The sequence below is a fragment of the Mixophyes fleayi genome, chromosome 7, assembly GCF_038048845.1.
Source record: "Mixophyes fleayi isolate aMixFle1 chromosome 7, aMixFle1.hap1, whole genome shotgun sequence".
In the NCBI taxonomy this organism is placed as follows: domain Eukaryota; kingdom Metazoa; phylum Chordata; class Amphibia; order Anura; family Limnodynastidae; genus Mixophyes; species Mixophyes fleayi.
This window is the reverse complement of record NC_134408.1, coordinates 96895825-96916846: the sequence shown is the minus strand read 5'-3', so window position 1 is coordinate 96916846 and position 21022 is coordinate 96895825. Positions and strand designations below refer to the sequence as shown.

Sequence of the window (21022 nt, the reverse complement as noted above, 5' to 3'; positions counted from 1 at the left end):
TCAAATATTGTTCAAACGCTGAATATAGATGCATGCTTATTCATTTCATTTTATATATTATAACTATTTAGCTTTGACTGATAAACTAGAGAATGAAATCAAGAAATATGTCAGAATTACTAAAATAAGTTTTCTAAAATAGATTAAACATATGAAATAACTTTTTCTTCAAACTAATACAATTTAGAAAAAATGAGCAGTCACTGAAGAAATGATGAAATATAAAGTTCTATTATTCAAGCAGATAAATTCCTGTTTTGATGTTGCAACAGTCTTTAAAATGCATGCAGATGGAATAGCTGGTTAGAGTATGCAGTAGTCAGCGAGTACGAGAGTGAACAGGAGTGGTAGCATAAGGTGCATAAGACTTATGGTTCTTAGGCCGTCGCGGGACAACATTAATATATTCACTCTGCTGAATTCTCGTTCTTCTTCCTTTTCTCTGTAAGATAATTGCAGAGTTGTTATTATCATTATTAATAGACATGAAAAAAGTAGTAATAACAGTTTGTATGTGTAAGAAGATCTAAAAGACAGTTTTAAGCCTATTACATCTGTGTGCTGAAGAATTAACAGCTGGTCATATGGTATTTTCTAACATAAATACATAGATAACATTCATAGAATAAATGTGATGAGCAACAGACACATCTTCAAGAAAATATTTTACAAAATCTTTTCATCCAGCAGACATTCCTATCATTCCTATGGCTGCCACAAGTATTAATTTTCCCAAGGTAAACAAAAATGTATCCTACTATAAATTTTTACATCACATTGTTTATTTTTCCACTTTTTGGACTTTTGATACACCCAAATTAACAGGATAACTAGGGATATATAACTTATATACCCTATAAAGTATTTCTTTGTGAAATCAAAAGAAAAAATGGGATACACTTTATGGTAAGAAAATCTCGTGTCACATGGGTGTACCATTTATTTTTATTTAAAAATGTTGAGAGTCCTAATCATTCCTATCCCTGTGATACCCTATGTTTAACACTTCAAGATGGCAGAGCTTTCTCTCCTACATGACCAAACCAAACACATTATGCGATATATTGATTCAAATGGGCATAATATTTTTATTTCTTAGTATACATAATAAGTGAAGTTTATCTTGCTTTTGTAGAATAACCTTTCTATTGGCAACACATAATTTAAATGTATTTTATTTTATGAGCATTACACTAGGTAGAAATCACTAAAATATGAAAAATAAACTTTTCCATAACTCTCACAGTTAGTGTCATATAACAAGTTTCTTTACTTTATACAATATTTGACATACTTATAGGGCAAAGGATCTACGGTGAAAATTTTAGTTCTTCCAGTACAACATATATGTATGCACAAATTTTTATATTAGAACAGGCAAGTGGGGTTTGGATTAGGAAGACAAATATTGGGGACCTGGCATAACTTGGGCAGGTTTGAAGAGACCGTGATTGTGTAATGTCAACTGTAATGTCTAACCCTCAAACCTTCTTATCAAACCTTCTGAACACCAATAGCCCAGGATGCTCATGCTCTTTACCTTTAGCAGCCCTTTTTACCTTAGCGCTGGATGTGCTCACCAGCACTTTGTAGTCCTAGGAAATTTGCAGTTAATACAGTTACTGGGGCCTATTATCATGACAGGTTCAGGCAGAGCCAGTACACAGGATAATAGCATTATAAAGAGAACCCAGGGAAACATAGCTTAGCTCTAGAAGAGGCAATGCGTACATGTCTGCAAAACCATTTATATGCTTCCGTCTATCAGATCATGTTACAGAGTGCCTGGCATGAAGAAAATCGCAACTATCATTTCCAGCCTCAATAAAGAAAAAGAAAGAAAAAGGATATATATATATTCAGTATCAGTAAATAAATATGTCATGTTACAGATATAGAGCCTCCATCCTACCAAAAATGGACTGTGGCTAGTCAGGAGCCAATTAAAGAGACTGCAGAGATTGCAGATTTAAAGCTCATGCATTAAGTCAGCAGTAAACTTTCCTCTGGTCTTTTTCCATGTGAATCCATTCTGCAGTCCAAGCCCAGCATGAGAGTCTAAAAGGGTGTTTGGAACTCCAATGCAAATGCCATTCTGTGGCATTATGTGATAATTTTAAGCTATTGCCTCTGCTTTTACTGATAAACACATGGATTAGCATATCAAGAAGGTGAACATTTTTGTGATGAGAAGATTAGGGCATGCCTTGTCAAATGCAGGCTAGATGCATAAATGTGCCTAGTCTTACACCTATGTACAAAAACATGGTTTCATATTCCAAGGTGAGTTATTTTGGTTCATGACATGAAGATTGCATATTATAGCATGATCTCACTTAAGCAGGTGGCTCGTGGCTTCAGAGCCTATTCCACTCCCCCACCACACAAAAAAAGATCAGATTTTACTGTCAGCAGAAATACTAGTTATCAGTGGCCTATACTTTCAATGGGATGCCTTTTGCGCTAACCAGACATACTTTATACAGGGAATCACATTTATTGACAAAATTGTAAAACTGTGCAAATGTGAAAAAGGCTTACTGTCCCCTTAGTTAATTTTAAAGAGGCTTAAGCAAGTATATCTTAGGAGAAAACAGGAAAAGTTGCTAAGTTTGTGTTTAGTCAAAAAAGCAATAGCATGCAGGTCTTAAGTGAAACAGGCTATCCCTTGTGGACACACAATCTGGCAAAGAGTTGCACGCAGGCATTTCTCAAAAACAGAAAGTAGAAGAACACTTATATATGTGCAAGACAGTCAAGTAGGCACAATAGCACATATTTTGCAACTCATAACTAACATATATATATATATATATATATATATATATATATATATATATGTATATATATATATATATATATATATATATATATATATATATATATACATATATATATATATATATATATATATATATATATATATATATATATATACATATATATATATATATATATATATATATATATATATATATACATATATATATATATATATATATATATATATATATATATAAATATATATGTTTGAGAAATGGCACATTTGAGGGGTATGGATGTTGGTCATCTAAGACCCCTGGCAACAATGACTCCTTTATGGTATTGTCACTGCTTACATGTACACGGTGTTAATAAAATAGAATTTATAAATACAAAGGGGCATATTCAATTGTCGGGAAATTAAAACTATTACCGTTATTATGGTAATAGTAAGCTGGATTTCAGCTGAAATCCAGCGAGAAAATTACCGTAATAATGGTTTTTCTGCGCACTTTTACCGTAATAATGGTAATAGTCAGTGGAGCGCAAGGTTTTCGGCGTTTCTGCCAACAATTGAATGTGTCCCAAATAAACACATTTTCTTACCAAGATATATAAAAATGCTGTAGTGATTATGATGCTGTACAGTACAAATCCTCCAAGGGCAACCCACAAACTCAAGGAGGATTTCTGAATTTCTTTGGTTACTTGTTTTTCGCATAGAGTCTCTTCTGAAAAGTACAAAGCAAAACAGATTAAACAATTAGAAGCCTAGTGATATTAAAAGTGCACACTTATACAATATGCAAAAAAAACAACATGACAGTAAAATGTAGCCAATTATGTTAAGAACTAACCCAACAATATATAGGCTGTTCAGGTGGTGATACAGCAAGTCTCTGATTGCCCCAAAGTTTGCCTGGAGTTTAATTTATGTTACATATATAAAAATAATTGACACCTTTATGCTTTGTGTAATTTCTTAGATTCGTTGAATTGTTATTTTAAACACCTAGCAGCAATTACAAATAGAATGACTATATGTGATTTCTCTGTACAGTGCTGCGGAATTAGTGGCGCTATATAAATAAATGATGATGATGATGATGATGATGATGATGATGATGATATGTTATCTGCCAGTTCTTCAGCCAATCAGATTTATTTTTAAGATGATAGAAGAGCAAATCCTACATTTGAAATTCCTGAAGGACACAGATATGGGGCTTATTATTGGACCTGGAAGTGGTAGTGGTTGTCATGGGAGAGGAATTTATTTTTGCGTTTGTGTGGGGGGGGGGTTGGCAATGATAGCAATAGGGGAACACCATCAGTAGGTGTTCAGAAATGCCAGCTACCAATAGCAGCTTTATTATTGGAAGCTGATAATACTACATCCACACGTTAAAATTGTTCTATTGCCTTATGAACCAAGTGTTCCCCACAACTCTTAGACTGTAAGTCCATTTGGATAGGGCCATTTTTACCTTCTGTTTCATGTCATTGTATGTTATTTGTTTCTATCATGATCCCCTCAATGTGCATCACTGCAAATGGCAGCACTTAATAAATAAAAGATAATAATAGGGGAAAATATTTTCGTTGGAGATTAGACATTTCTTCCTATAATAAATAGACCTCTAAATCAGAATCTAGCTTTCATTTATTTAGTACTTTCTACAATAAGACAGCTATAATCTGATTGGTTGCTATAGGCAACATCCCCACTTTTTCAAACCCGCAGCTTAGTAAATCTAGCCCCAAGAGTCTTTGTGATGGGGAAAATGAGCAAGGGGCCAGGTTGCAGAAATTTCATAGTGTGAATTACCTTTTTACATGACCAATGCAGTGTGACTGATTAATGCGTTTGACTGGAGGCTTTTTCTAAATAAAAAGAACACCCTATATGGAAAGGGGAATAATAAGGAGTTAGGTGTCATAACTAGAGAGTGAGATTGAAATGTTGAAAAAATTGGGTGAAGCTGTGTTTTTAGTTTTGGTGTTAGAGTCTGTGAGATGATCAGTTTGGGTGGTTAAAATGTTGATTTTAAAAGGGAAATGGTTTGTGCTTGGAGCAGATAAATAACAGTTAGTAATATCACATTTCTATAACATTCAATTAAATAATTATTGTCCAAATAAACAACTAAATATTGCCACTGTTATGTGCCTGTTTCATTTACTTCAAAAGCCTTTATTTTACATATCAGATAAAGTTGGGAAGGACATTATAGTCAACATTTTTTTAGTCACACATCAGTGTATAGGCAAGTATTTTCACCATAAAGGCAGTGTATTATAATGGGCTGTGCAGAGCAGCTGCCTGGAGCCCAACAATATATGAATTTCATAATTTGTTAGCATCACCACAATGTCATTGCTTACAACTCATTGCCTACAGAGCAGGCACTTCCAGAAAGCAGAAAGTAGGCGTACACTTATGCAAGATAGTCAAATAGGAGCAACTATATATATTTTGCAATTCATGAATCACATTTTTATATAGGTACCCTAACTACAGAGTTGTTGGTTGTTTACTCAATAGCAACATGCTGTGACGCTGAGGGAAATGAGCGACACTCAGAGGGTCCATCACCCCAGTAAACCCCCCTCTCCCTCTTTCATCCGCCAGCACAGTCAAATTATAGAAAAATGATTACAAGGAGCACAGTTAATAGTCCCAAAATGTTAACTGCACATAAAAACAAATACCAGTACACATCTCATTATTGAATCTATATATACATATATATAAATATATATATATATATATATATATATATATATATACATATATATATATATATTAGAGATGTTCACCGTGCTCTGGTTTTGGATCTGGATTCAACTTCGTGTTTTGGTTTTGGCAACATCACCCTTGCATGTTTTGGTTTTAATTGTGGATCCCATTTTTTTTCTAAAATCCCTATTTTTTTGGGCTAAATTCACAAATTTTTTCTTTTTTTTCCCCTACATTATTATTAACCTCAGTAATACTAATTTCAAGTCATTTGCAGACCATTTTGACCACCTCACAGGTCACAATATTATTTTCATACAATTTCAAACAAAGACTGCAGCAATGACAGTTAGCAATAGAGCAATGGAGCTCTCCTCTTTGTGTGTTACCTATATAACACAGTACAATGTGACTGCAGATTTAGAAGACCAAGCCTGCCAGACCTATTATTTCTATTTCAGCAATGACAATTAGAAATGGAGCAATGGAGCTCTCCTGAATGTCACTGGAGATTTTGAAGAACACTGCTACCCCTTCTCTTTCTTTTCTACCTATGACGCTGCCCAACTGCACTAGAGACTGCCAAGAACTGTGCTACTCCTTCTGTGTCCCTCTTTGAAATGGCGCTGGATCGCAGCGGAGGGAGGTGCTTACAGAATCCAATATTCGCGAGATCCGAGATCGTATGACGTAACAATGACGTTTTGCCTCATTTTCAATTCCAAGGGCACATGAAAGTACTGAGCCCACTCGGATCTGCTAAGTCCAGGTGTGTTCGGTTCTCAGGGAACTGAGCCTCTCTAATACACACACACATATACTTTTATATATATATATATATATATATATATATGTCTGTGTATATATTAGAGATGTGCGCTGACCGCCGTGTTTTGGTTTTGGATGTGGTTTTAGTTCTAAAACATCTTTGTGTATAGGTTTTGTTACAGGTTTTGCCCAAAAATCCTGAAAGGTTTTGGTTTTGGATTTAATTAAAAATTGTGAAAAATAGGTCAAATTATTTGATTTTGTGATGTTTTTGCTCCTGTATTACTATTCATAACATTAACATTCATTTACAATCATTTACAGTCTATTTTCTAATGATCTCTCCAGAACTGTCCAAATTTTCACTAATAAGTCTGCAGTGAGTTGGCTGGCTAAAATTAGAGACAGAGTAGCAGCAAAAATACATGGTAGTTTGCTAAAAGATACACTCACTATTTATGTTTTCATTTTCTTTTAATTCTGTTCTGTACCTAATATTATAAGTCAACGTTTCAGTCCTACATTTGGACCTTTGTTAAGACAACCACATAGAACAACAGAAAAGACAGACCTGTCTTGCAATCCCAGATTGTCTTCAATTGCAGCTCATGATTCATCAAAAGGTGATAGTCTGCATATCATTGCAAAATATATGAGGCAATGGCTCCCTTGTATTTGCAATGAGGCATTCCAAACAATATGCATTCCACCCTGTAACACATATATGAGGCAATGGCTCCCTTGTATTCTCTATGAGGCAATCCAAACAATATGCATTCCACCCTGAAACATATAAACTGGAAGTGCTAAAACCAGAAGTACACAAACAGCTTTCACTATAACAAACAAACACAGCAAATCCTAGGTGAGTCACTGGGACACCTGCCTAGCAGGTGTGCATTATCCATGGTACCTCATACTTGCCAACTCCCGGAAACTTGCTTCCGGGAGTTGGGGGCGTGACTGGAGGGCGGGAGGGGGCGGGGCGAGGCCAATCGCGTCATTTTGGGCTCGCCCCCTGCAAAATCGTGCTGCACGTCGCGGGGGCGGGGCCAAAATGCAGCGATTGGCCTCGCCCCGCCCCCTCCCGCCCTCCAAAATGGCATGATTCACCGAGATGACGCGATTCTCGGTGAAATCTTGGATCCGGGAGAAATGCCAGCTCCCCCGAATTTCGGGAGTCTCCCGGACTTTCCGGGAGAGTTGGCAAGTATGTGGTACCTAAGACATGAACCAAGGAGGTTCAATAACGTACCTCCACTATCAAATGAACACTTCGGCGGTATGCATTTCAGCTTGGTGCTCATTAACTGGAAGTGCAATAGCGCACTTCCTGTATAACAAGCGCTTTGGTTCCATATTTTCCTGGAAATTACATGTTGCCTCATTTTCAGATCCGATTTTGGGGCGAAGAATCGAATCGTGTCTTGTGTCTACTCATATCACACTACTGCTGGCTATATTACTGAACATATTACTGCTGGTCATTATTAATACTGTTAGATATGTTACTGTGGTTTTACTGCTCCTGGGCATATTACTGTATTACTGCTACTGGGCTTTCTACTTGACATATGAGTAGAGATAAGCATAATAATGGAATTTAGACATACCTCTGGGCATATTACTGTGCTATTACTACTGCAAGGCATATTTTGGCTGCAAGGCATGTTACTGATTATAGGGCCTATTACTAGGATTATTAATACTGTTGGACATGCTACTGTGTTTATTAATGCTGTGAGTCACATTATGAATGCTAAGCATACTATTATGGGTATTACTACTACTTGGCATATTATGCTACTCCACTATCCACAAAGGCATGTTTTCTTGCTGGGTATATTACTAATTCTGGGTTTATCACTACTGCTGAGTATATTATTGAACACAGGTAAATTTCTCATCTCAACTGGTACTATTTAATTGTTAATAATTACCTATCAAACCTGAATGGTATTTTGGAGATTTTTGCAAACTGCTGCTGGGTTGTCATTCATGGAGAACTCTCTGGAAAATGTCCCATATCTGAATATTTATAATATTGCTTGGCAAATTACAAAGCATTAGTACAGCATTAGTACAGCTGGGGATATTACTGTAAGGCATAGTACTACGTATATTACTACTATTAGTCTTATTACTGTTATTATTATTATTACTTCCATCCATTTCACTGGGTATATTAATGCTGCTGAGCATATTACATCTGCTGTGCATATTGCTGGACATATTATTACAGTTGTTGGGCATACTCCTATCAGGTAGAGATATGTGGACCTATTGCAGTCAATTTCATATTCTGTACCAATAACTTTATCACTGGAAAGTTGATTCATTCATTTTTTGTTACTGGTTCAAAATCAATGTTTTAAGGGAATACATTTGCATATAAATATGGTGTCTCTTATCCAAATACCAGTTATGTGGAAACTTACAAAAAAAACAAATGGACAACAGTTAATAATTCCTGCAGTTCTGTGATAATCTCATACACACAAACATAATCACCAAGTTTCCCCTGTGTAGATACAGCAAGGAGTACCATTAACCCATTTAATGAGGATGAAAATGCCAGGGCAATGTGTGCTACACAAGGACATATTTGTGTCATGTACAATAGTAAACTTTTGTTATATTACAGGTCTTATTTATCATTCTTGAAGCCCAATTAGTTTCTTAGTGGAGAGTCTGCATACACAAAGGGGCTGTTTTAGTAAAAGGTGGAAAGTCCTTAAATAAATCAAGAGGGCTTTTTTGCACTTTAAAGTGTTACCACCAGGGATAAATATAAATAATAAATGTAATAAGAAGACAAAGGTCCCGATTTAATTTCCTGTGAGGTTGCTGGAATAACAATACAGAAAACCTGCAAGTGCATTCGAGTACCGTTATTATGGTACTTGAGATCACTGTTTTCAGTGAAAGCTTGCTGATTCTACTTCGCCTGCCTGTAAGCAGGTCGAGAATGTTAAAATGCAGCGGACAGGTGGAAAGGAGAGATACTTAGGTATAATAACACTAAGAATTTAAATCTACTTGCACCACTGATTTTATTTAGATGGTTTTTATATACTGCATATTAAAGTACTAGTATAAGTTCAGTTTACCTTTAACAAGCAAGTTCAGATACTTACCAGCTAATAAATATATATATAGTGTCAAAATTATTTTCCTTCAAACAGATGCTCTTGTGTAATCTACTGGGCAATATTGCATATTTCTGGGCCTTGAGGCAGCTGGACACAGTTCAGATTACAGACAGAATAAACTATTTTATTATTTAGCTCATCTGACTAATCTATTAATACCAGTTAGAGGGGTCATTAGCATTCATTTTTTAATTGAAATTAACAGATATACCTGTGACAGTTGCATATTGGTGTACCTAAAATACTCATTAAAGTCTACTCCATATGTATATGTATATCTTCAATCATTAATCACAGATATGTTAGTTAGTTAGTTAGTGTAACTGTTATTTTTAAATAGTACTCCTGTGATTAATCGGAGGTATCCAGATAATTTGGCCCTCAAATTACACTCAGCAGGATAATGTCTAGCAGTGCTATATAGGATATGCAATCCTCAGGCGAAGATAACAGGAACTAAACAACAGAATACAAAGCAGCCTCAAAGAAAAGAGATTCAGTAAAACATGGGCTCAGCTTCACAGCAGGCAATGATGAAATGTCAGAGAAAAAAGATTAAGGGTGGGAAACGGTTAGGAAAATCAAGGGGTTGACTAAAGCATTGGGTCAAGCAAGCTATGAACTGAGAACCAGAATAGTCATTCAGACAGAATCAAGGGTCAAACAGACAATATATTTACCAGATAGTGTTTCTCCTGTTTAACGATACTGACTACCCCGACACAGACTAAAGCGACATGAGGATTCCATAATCTTTTTTTCAAGTCGGGGTACTCCTCTTCGGAATCCTCATGTCATCTTAATCCGTGTCGGGGTAGTCAGTACTGTTAATAGGCACTACACCGGTTTTAAGAGTGGCTGTGCACACAAGAGCCAGTGACCACCCTGAAAGTGAGGTCATCTCAGTAGACCAAAACAACTGCTGCACGGCAGAAAAAACACATACCCCAGTCATTGGGACGGACACCAATAACTGGGCTGAAAATAAACATATGTGAAAATAAAAAATAAAAACACTTGAGGCTGATTCCAGCACAGGATGCCCGAGCTCCCAGTCATGCCGGGGCCCCAGTACTTAGTACCCCCCCCCCTTGTGTCCAAACCCCAGAGGCCATCTATCTTCTTCTTCATCCTTGCAAATAGATGCAAATATCAATAGGTAACAAATTTCAGCCAGAAAGGGAGGAGAAAATTCAGGAAGTAACAGTAAGCATTCCCGGAGCGAACTTCAACAATGGAATGTAGGTAGTTATGTTTGACTGATACAATGCTAATTCATGGTAACATAAGCACTTTAAGTTATGTTGCATCAGTGCATATTCCTTGCTCTTCTCATGTACAAAGAAATATAATTCCCAAACTGCAATAGTGCCTTCCACTAGTGGTCAAATTATTATATAACATTATGGAACAGCTGCTTGGTATCAGTAAGCAATATCTTTTCTACAAAATACATTTGTTACCTTTTATATGAATGATAGTGCCTTCATCGTATTCATAGGTGTAAGGAGGGGGATACATAACATCTTTACGAAAGAAGTAAATGTCTGTATTGTTCTCATTGAGACCCCATAGGTGAAAAGTGACATTGCTCGCTGTAGGCATCACTGTGCAGTTATTGTTCTCGAAGGGAAGATGGGTTTCGTTGAAGGATCCCGTACAAACAATATCTGACTTATTAATTCCTCTAATCAACGAAACCTTGAACTCTTTTTTTGTGTAGTTAAAATCGCAGTAATACGTTATGTTGATGTTGTTGCGTGTAGAGAATATGTGTCCTTTTTTTCCTGGTGAAGAATCTGGAAGAGGATAAAGATAAGATTAGTTATCACTTTTTTTTTTTAATTAAAGACAGTGTTTGTTTTTTAAGTTCACAATGCAGTAATGGCATGTATATTACATATTATACATATTTGTACAAAAAACAGTCTAATGGTGTATGCACATGGTCAGATTTAGTCCACCCTTGTTTCACTCTGTCCCTTAAGTAGGAGGTGTAGAAGTGACAGATGAGAGTTCAATGCTCAATTATTTAGATACACATAATGGGCCTTATTCAATAGGGCACGTATCTGCTGATTTGGAGTGTCTAGTACACAGAATCACTCTGCGCAGGCTGAGAAACAGAGAGACACGCATGTGTACGCAAGCAATGGTTGTGGGATAGTGAATGCAAGGAGCACTTACTACAGCTTCTGACATCTGGGATTGAAGTGGGTGAGGAAGGTGCGTTTTGCCGTACTCAATGTACAAAAGGGGCATGGCAAAATCGAGCGCACACAGCCATGGGCATGTCAAGCTGCACGGCCGTGATTGTTACTTGTTTTTCTGCTGTCTTTCTTGCACCAGTTCTGGGGCTAGTCTAAATTCGGATCAGAAATGATGACAGTAACATGATTTTGCAATCACCAGCAACTGTAAAATTTATTTGTATGTCCAGTAGACATTATCAACGTTCTAATAAATGTATTTCATGGGGAAAAAATACTTTTTATTAAAAAAAAACAATTTTTTCCACTGTTTCAATGCCTTCATTATTAACATTAATTTTACAAAAAAAAAATATTTACCTGTGCTTTTTTTTTGAGAATGTCCAATTCACATAAGTATTGGACGAATCCTGCAGAATCTTGTGCAGTAGAGCACAGCAGACCTGACCCCAAATTCAACAGCGCACGTATTTTGAGATCTGTTCCTTGATTAATTCAGGAGTCCTGAACTCATGGGTACATGCGTTGAATACAGAGCGTGAGTTGCTCTCAGAATGTGTGCCCTATTGAACCACACCTAAATGTTTCTAAAAGATGGATGATGCAAAAGGGATGGGGAAGTATGACTTGCTGCTATCATCTATCTGTGTTCATCATCATTATTGTTATAAACATTTCTGATGTGTACCACAAAACACATTGGTTTTGCTCTTTAAGGGGCACCCTTATTCTTTGTTCAAAAGGTGCTCCTCTGTAAACTACACTCACAAGTGTTTCCATAGGTAGAAAAATTTTAAGTGACACACTGCAACACTATAAACGTTAAATTTGGTGGGTCTGTCTGTCCTACCACTTTATTAACAAACATTAAATTAAATTACACTTTTCCCCTAAAATGCTGCTCAGTTTAACCTCATTTAAAATAATCTTGAAAATTAAGGGACATTAGAACTATTTTACTACATTTTAGCCCACAGCAGAATTTCACAACCATCTATAAGAAGTTGTCCATTTTTTGACCCTCCCCACGTTTAACTTGTTGTTGGGATATCTACCATTATCTTACAATCAGCACTAGACAGTGTTATAATGTTATTTAAAATATAAATTACAGAGCTGTAGGACTGTACAAGGCAGGTAAAGCGAATTTTCTATGAACAAAAATGATAAAGAAACAGCATGTGGCTGGTACAATGACCATCCAATCAGCTGCCAGATTTATTGCACACTTCGTGTCATATAGGAATCTCAGCACTGAGATATGTCTCCAACCCAACCTTAGAAATAGTGTAGTCTGGGGCAGATTATCGGGCAAAGCTGAGAATTCAAAGGGAGGAACTCTGATTGTTATATTGACGGACTGTGGTGGTGACACCCTCCCAAGGGGATTAAATTAAATATAATTAAATTAAAATGAAAATAATGGGACAAGGAGTGAATTTAATAAGAAAGTCAAAACATTGCAAATATATATGCTCTACTATCAAGGGGATTGGATATCCTTGCTGATGATTGATTTGCTAGGTCCACTTTAAATAAGTGAACGGGGAGATGCTGAGTAAGCTTAAGGCATGCAACTATATTTAGGGAAAGGGCTGGAGACAGTCTGGATTTTCAAAATTGTCTCAGTATAGGCAAAAGTCCTGCAGTTCACTATACGAACTTCTGCTTTAGAACTATAATCAATACAACCACTAATAATGTTTAGCAGCTGTAGTTGTATTCCTTGTGTAAGATATTTTCTTGTCAGGTACCTTAAAATCAGATATCAGACTATAGTGATAATATCAGAAAATCCAGACAGTTCACGCTAGGTTGTAGTAAAGTACAGCACTGGATCTGATACGGTACCAAGCAAGTTCCATGACATTAATCATCATCATCATTTATTTATATAGCGCCAAATGCTGCAGCTGTGAAATATTATTTCAGTGGTTGCATTTCAGTAGAATAACAATAGAGCATCAGACAGGTGAAATTCTAATTATAGCCATCATTAATGCTCCAGGGCCTAAAACAACATCCTAAACTAAAGGCCTGCTGCAGTTTTAGTATGCTGTGGAAACAGTCAACGTGCACTCAAACCCTATTGTATACACAGTGCAGTGAAGATTCTATAACAAGAACTTTGCACCTCTGCAAATGGCTTATTGCAATACAATATAATTGGTGGCATTTCTCTTATCTTTACTACACAGATGTATTGTATACTCTTCTCTATGTTCCGGTCTGGTGCATGCGCCCTGAGCACCCTGCACCCCACAGAGAACTATCCTGAACTACTCACTTCTTACCGCCCAACCTTCTTCCTTCACAGGTGGCTTATACCGCTCCATATCAGTGGCTGGCATTAAGTGTGAGGATACCTCGGAGTAAATAAGAATTAGTGTCCGTATGCTACTCATTCAGTTTTTCAGGGACCCCCTAAACCCTGGTGCCTTAGGCAAAACCTTTGGTTCACCTAGTGGTAACACCACCCTTATCTATGTCTTCTCAGTTTTATTCTACACTCTTCAACAACAGTTACTTATCATTTAAATATCTTTTCATGGCTTCTCCACTAACAGTGCAAGGAGAGCAATGGTGCACATTAATGATCACTGGTACCTCTCACACAATGAGGAAAAGCAAAAACATTCTTATGTTTTAATCATACTTACCAACTTTTGACTCTTCACCTATGAGAGATCCCGGAGGAGAAGGAAAGTGTTAGTATGTAAAGAGGCAGAGCATGGCTTATCGTGTCATTTTGGCCCTGAATAGATATAAATTTGTTACTATGAATCAAACACTTCAATTTGATCATATTGCAACAAACCAAAGTGATAAATATTGCAATAATTTCTGTATGAGCTACAGAAGACTTGTGGAATCCATTCCAGTACACAGCCAGTAGGAAAGGCAGGGCTGGCAAGATCAACCTCAGGCCCTATCCCTGTGCGGCTGATTTTTGTCCCACGCCTACCACCACCACATGGCTGCACGTACCTATCCCCACTTCATGGCGCCCCTGCTTAATGGTACTGTAACAACTTTATTATTTCTATATTTAGTCAGACATGTGATTCCCTGGCTGTTCTTTCAGGTATTGTCAAGATCTGCCTCCGGCTGCACTGGCTTCTTCCATGGGGATGCTGCTTGCCTCCTACAGCTCCTGTTTGTTTAGAACTAGGCTTGAACTTTGCCTTTATGTGCATCTGGTGTGCAGTACCTTCCTACCACTAGAAGTGCTACTTTCCTACCATTGTACATACCACCTCACTAGCAGAAGTTAACTTTCCTCCTTAATCAGCACCCACACCTGTTCACTGCCTTCAAAAGACTGCCTTTCCCAGTAATCTGTGGTAGTTCATTGTTGTCTTTGCCTGCTGCTTGTTCTCCAGAGTATCCTGTTTCAGCCTGACTTTGCTGCTTATCTTATGACCCAGGCTCCATTTTGCAACACGCTCCAGATCATTCCCTGGTACCATCGTAGGTCTCCTGGCTTTTGACCGTTTGGCTTAAACTATTTACCATTTATTACTTGCTGAGTTATTCGGCTAAATTGCCAGTCCTGCTGTTGTATATGCTGCCTTGAACTGTGTTGCTGTTCACTGCACCATTCTTTGCTTGTGAATCTCTGCCTAATAAAGACACTTATTTTTACATTAGCAACCTATCTGGAGTTCATGCTAGAAACCCTGACAAGTATCTGACATGCAGCCAGGGGCGGATCTAGGCAACTGCTCTACCTGGGGCGATTTTAGTGGGGGCGATTTAGGCCCCGCCCCCTTTCTAATTTCTAAGGCTGCCGGCGGCTGCACAGTATGTGAAGGTCCGCTCGGCAGTGACAGTGTGCTGTCCCGCTGCTCTGATTGTGTTTAAAACACAATCAGAGCAGCCGGTCAGCACACTGTCAATGCTGAACGGACCTGCACAGTGTGCAGCCGTCAGCAGCAAGTCCCTGGATCCGCCACTGCATGCAGCACCGTACAGAGCGGTAGTACAATTAGGGTAGACACACTTCAAGTAACATTGCATAGCACAACTCAAGAAATATTGCATTCATACAACAAGTAACAAAGTAACAAGATGCACAAGTTACAAAGAAAAAAGTCTAGGGGGTATATGTACTAAATTGTGGATTTGATAAAGTGGAGATGTTGCCTATAGCAACCAATCAGATACTAGTTATCATTTATTTAGTACAATCTACAAAATAAACTAGAATCTGATTGGTTGCTCTAAGCAACATCTCCACTTTTTCAAATTCACAGTTTAGTAAATCTAGCCCCAGGAGGCTCTTTCATGGCACGTTACACAAATGTAGAATCTCCTAGAAGCCCTGCACCCAGAGGAAAATGTTATCATTTTGAACATCTCTGCATTGCAAGATAAATACAATATATGGATGTTAATATGTATTTAAATTGTGGTTTCATTTAATATATATCCCCTTACGATCAATTATATTTTAATATTATTTTAAAGGAGGCCTATAAGGCTCCGACAATGTCTAAATAGGTGATATAGTATTATTATTGAACTTGGTATACTATTAAAGCTAGAACAATGGGCCTGATTTAATAAGGAAAGTAAGGTGAAAAAATTGAGTAAGTTTTCTCCTGGACAAAACCATGTTACAATGCAAGGGCTGCAAATTATTTTTTTATTTTGCAAATAAGTTAAATACTGTCTGTTTTTTCATGTAGCACACAGGTACTTTAATTTATGGTTATCTAGGACATGTCCTAGCACAAAAATAAATCTGCCATCACATTTTAAATTTACACCCCGCTCCAAAGCAACATGGTTTCGCCAAGGTGCAAAGTTGCTATTTTTTTCTTTGCTTTACTTTCCTTAATGAATCAGGCCCAGTATCATACAACTTCGTAGTGGAACATTTTTTTTGTTTCCAGGTGTTGTAGTGGTTAAGCGAACTAGCAGCTGACTGACTGCTTAATTACATCAGAAGGTAGACCCCTGTGTTCATGTGCTATATATGCTCCCCGGCAAAATCCTCCTCTGTGACCTAAATTAGCTGACTTGCAGAGATGATCTGAAAACAACAGTTCCAGATGTGTAACTCAGAAACCTGTGTGCAGTAAAAAAATAAAATAATAAACCACAATATGAAAGGGAAGTTAAAAGAAAACACATTTCCTTTTGGCATGTGGTTTTGAAAAGACAAAGTGTAACCCAAAAAAAATCTTTAGATACATCATGTAAAATGAAATGTAATAGAATTATGCAACTTATTATATTATTATTATATTAGAATAAGATTCAATAACAAAATGTTTCCATGTTTTTTATTTTGTTTTCAGTAATTTCTTATCATCTTCATTGTTGAGTTCCCCAATTGATTTAACTGAGTTCAACAGTCACCAGCAGCTATGAGTATGTGATAGTTGAATAAAGATTTAAAAACTTTCTTAGCCACTACTGAATAAAGAATGTCCCACATCTCAATAATGAATGTAACCATTCTGTTAGTTAATTTTTTATACACATTCAGTGGCCACTTTATTACACATATCTAGTATTGAACTCTTTGCTCCCAGAACAGCCTGAATAATTTATGGCAAGGATTCAACACGGTGCTGGAAACATTCTTTACAAATTCTGGTCCATGTTAACATAATAGCACGCAGTTGCTGCACACTCATGCTGCAAATCTCCCAAACATACGAAAGGAGCTCTATTGGACTGAGATCTGGTGACTGTGGAGGAAAGTGGAGTCAGGTGAGCTGAGAGGGTAGGGGGAGCAGTTCAAACATTCCAGGGCCCAGGCCTGTCTGTGTAGTGGGAGGAATCCCCATCCTGCTGCAATCCCATCCCGTTCGGTAGCTATGGAAGCGGCCCCAAGAAGTTCCTGTACAGGGGCACAAAATTTTTCTTGGCAGCCCTGATTGGAGTACATTGAATTCATTGTCATGTTCATGAATTTAGCTTGAGATGATGACATAGGGGAAACAGGAAGAGGAGCAAAAGCAGCACGATGGAGGTCACAGTGTGAAATAGGGTAGACAGATAGGGGAGCAAAAGCAGCTGATATGGATGTAAGGGGCATATGGAGAGATCTGATGGGCATGCAAGGGGCATTTAATTAGGTTTGATGGCATGTGGAGTGGTGTGATGGGTATGTTGGCCATTTATGGCTTTTTATATCCCCACTTCAACAGTTCCCTCCAGAGTGAAGTACTGTGAAGAGATTATATATAGCCCTTTGAACCCTCCTCCGCTGGATACAGCAGCGAGGTAAGAGTTGCACAGCATGTTTTTTAATGTTTAAACACTGATTTTGATTGTGTAGGTAGGGGCCCCAGTGAACTGCCTTGTATAATTCATAATGCTGTTAAGATGGCCCTGTTGGGAATAGATTATCTCATAACAGAGTGGGCCAGGGAGTGTTTTTAACAGAATCTGTGTGGACATACTTATCCTGTCTGTGGACTATGGCCTTCTAAGTACTAACAACTATTCGGAAAGGATATGGGACACAGGATTGTATAGAAGCTACTTTCAATATTAAGATATACATATATATATATATATATATATATATATATATATTGTGTACATTTGAGGTCTGAAATATCTACCGATTATTTCATATGCATGCACAAGTGTTTTATCCAGCCTATATACATACTATGTTTTTTTCCTCTGATATGCTGCTATTAATTATATATGCTATTTGATTGTTTATGTTATGCGCATTGTGCTTTTTTTATTTTAGAGTGGATCCTTATCGAAACAAAGGTACATACATGTGGGCAACACAGACCATCCTATTCTTTATGTGATACCTAAAATGTTGTTCTAAAACTATGTTCCAGTGAAGAGGAAAATATTGAAAACTGTATATATATATATATATATAGTGGCATATTCGCCTCATTCCATATTCCCTTCATCTCACAGGCGAAATTTGGACTTAAGTATTTATCGCCAGAGTTGAAATAGTATAAACTTCGCTCAGGAAGGAGATTTATGGGACAGTCCAGAGATGTACAGGGGGTGTCTGCCCCACCCACCAAGGCCTCCTTAATAGATTAAAAAAATTCATAGAGAAATTGACATTTCAAAGCAGCAAAAAGTCAGAAGAGAAGAAAGGAAAAGAGATGAAAGAAGCTAATACAAAGGTAAGTAAAGGACCGGAGGCAAGGGGAGGAAAACAGAAAAGCACAGTGTGATGAAAAAGGGGGGTGGGAGAAAGGCACAGTGTGATGAAAAAAGGGGGGGCACAGTGTGATGAAAAGGGGAGGGGAGAGGCACAGTGTGATGAAAAAGGGGAGGGAGGACAGTGTGTGATGACAAAGGGGGAGGGGCAGAAAGGCACAGTGTGATGAAAAAGGAGGGAAGCAGCATAACACAGTGATGAAGGGGGGGCCAGGTGAAGGGGGAAAAAGAAGCATGTAGGGCGCAGTGTGATCATAAGGGGGCATATGGTGGTTGTGATGAAGGGGCACAGTGTGATCATAAGGAGGCACAGCGTGGTGATGATGAAGGGGCACAGTAATGTGTGTGTGTGTGTGATGGCACAGGGGCCTTGTGGCAATGTAGTGTGTGTGAGGCAGGTGGTGGCTAATTAGTGGGTGCTATTTTGTTTGTGGGGCGATGGTGGGGCAATTTAATAGTGGGGACTATTAATTTAAGATGGGGTGGTTCGGAGCTATTGAATGTGAGGGTGAGTTTGGGGACAATGAGGTCTCTTTATTAAATGTGATTATGAATTATTTAATGGCAGTGATGGTTGCGGGAAATAGGTATATTTATGAAATGTCAATACTATTAATTTACTGCTGGGGCTGTTTGCAGGGAGGGAAATATGTTTATTAAATGGGAATACTATTATTTTAATGTTGGGACTGGAGGAAGGCCTAATTCTTACTCGTGAGTGCTATTGATTTAACACCAGGGCTGGTCGGAATTTTCTAAATATGCCCAATTTTTTTCCAAATAGGGCCCCCAACATCCCAGGATCCAGACAAGCCACAACTAAAGAAACCAGCAGCCACAGGTGGTGAAAGTGACAAGAACAGGTAGGAGAGAGCAGGACAGTCTGTGAAATGTTGTGATTCTAGTGGAACAATCCCAATTTTTGGTGACTGTTCTGCCCAATGTAAGGGGCAGGCCGAGATTGTTAACTTTTTATATACTACACTATGGTGCTAGATGTCCTGAAAGTCAGGAGTGCACAACAATGCATGTTTATTTCTGTAACAGGGTGGCCTAGTGGTTTTCACCTGCTAGCCACATCCCAATGATGCATAGCCACGCCCACAATTATTTGAACACACCAAGTTCCACTTTTGCAGTGGTGCAAAACTTGTTAACATGCTCAACTATAAGGGGGGCCCAATGAAGTTGTTGTACAGGGGCCCTGACTTCCTCTTGGCATCCCTGTGAATAGCTACTGAAGATAAAAGTTCCTGCACCATTTGGGATACGGTTCCAAGCTTGTCTGACAAAATTTGTGCAGTTATTGCATATTTCAGATTGTGTTTCTATCACAGCTGGGCCCAAGCCCTGCTAATAAACACAGGTGACCATACTAGGGTGCTCCTAGCCCATAGCAGTCTTCTTTCCCTTAAACCGATATGCATCTTTCTGGTATTTAAAAGACTACCAAATGAGCAGCTGGCATGATTAATTCTTTTTGTGTCTCCCTCTCTCTTTCTCTGGAAAGTTTCAGTTTTGGTCTCTCTAAAGGGAATCCCCTTCCCATCAGTTTCTGTTCCTGTCCCTTCCCTCAGTTTAGTTCACTTCTTTGGTATGGTTTTTAACAATGTGTAAATTATGTATGCTGTACAGCAGTAATCGAGCCTCAACTTTATTATTTTTTTTTCCACTATGAAACAGAGTACCCAGCTGATTTTTTTGTGGTAGTAATTTATTCCTTTTCTAAACACCGCCAAAAAAATGGGATCCCTAATGTCAATTGAATCTAGCATTTTTAATTATATTCGAAAAACATGCGTTTTTGTCGTAACACAAAACATGAGGCAGATAAAGTAATTTAGTTTGGATTTTTGGATTCGGGAGGAAGAGTTACCTTAGGGGTCAAAATTTTGTGTCGATTCCTTAATAAACACCCATGATACTTCAAATAAACTAGATAAAGACGCAGTGATTAGTAAATTATTTAATAAATTGAAAAATCAATATTTAAACAACTGTCAGACAGTCAAGATATTTGGCAGAAATAGTTGTTTTGACATCCTATCTTAACTAAAATATTTTCGTAGAAATCTGAGATGGGTGGTGGACAACCCTGGTTGAACTGACATGGAATGACCCACATACAATGTGAAGGTAGCCAAGCATGGACCAATTAATTTGATTAGCCAAGTGAATGGGGCCTCTCGCTCGCTCAACCAAAGCATTAATTAGCCATACCGATT

At 37.8% G+C, this 21022-nt stretch overlaps 1 protein-coding gene across 3 annotated transcripts in view; it reads right to left on the bottom strand.

Annotated features, from left to right (window-relative positions):
* Positions 1-215: 215 nt before the first annotated feature.
* Positions 216-21022, bottom strand: part of CD28 (CD28 molecule) — a 42593-nt gene continuing 21786 nt past the window's right edge. The window contains exons 2-4 of one of the 3 annotated variants that reach the window (XM_075178597.1): positions 10887-11222; positions 3370-3494; positions 216-442 (exon numbers count right to left, since the gene is read on the bottom strand). In XM_075178597.1, the coding sequence (XP_075034698.1) occupies positions 320-442; positions 3370-3494; positions 10887-11222 (584 nt within the window). In that variant the 3' untranslated portion in view covers positions 216-319. The remainder of the gene's footprint in view (positions 443-3369; positions 3495-10886; positions 11223-21022) is intronic. The other 2 variants (XM_075178598.1, XM_075178600.1) reach the window with 2 other exon arrangements.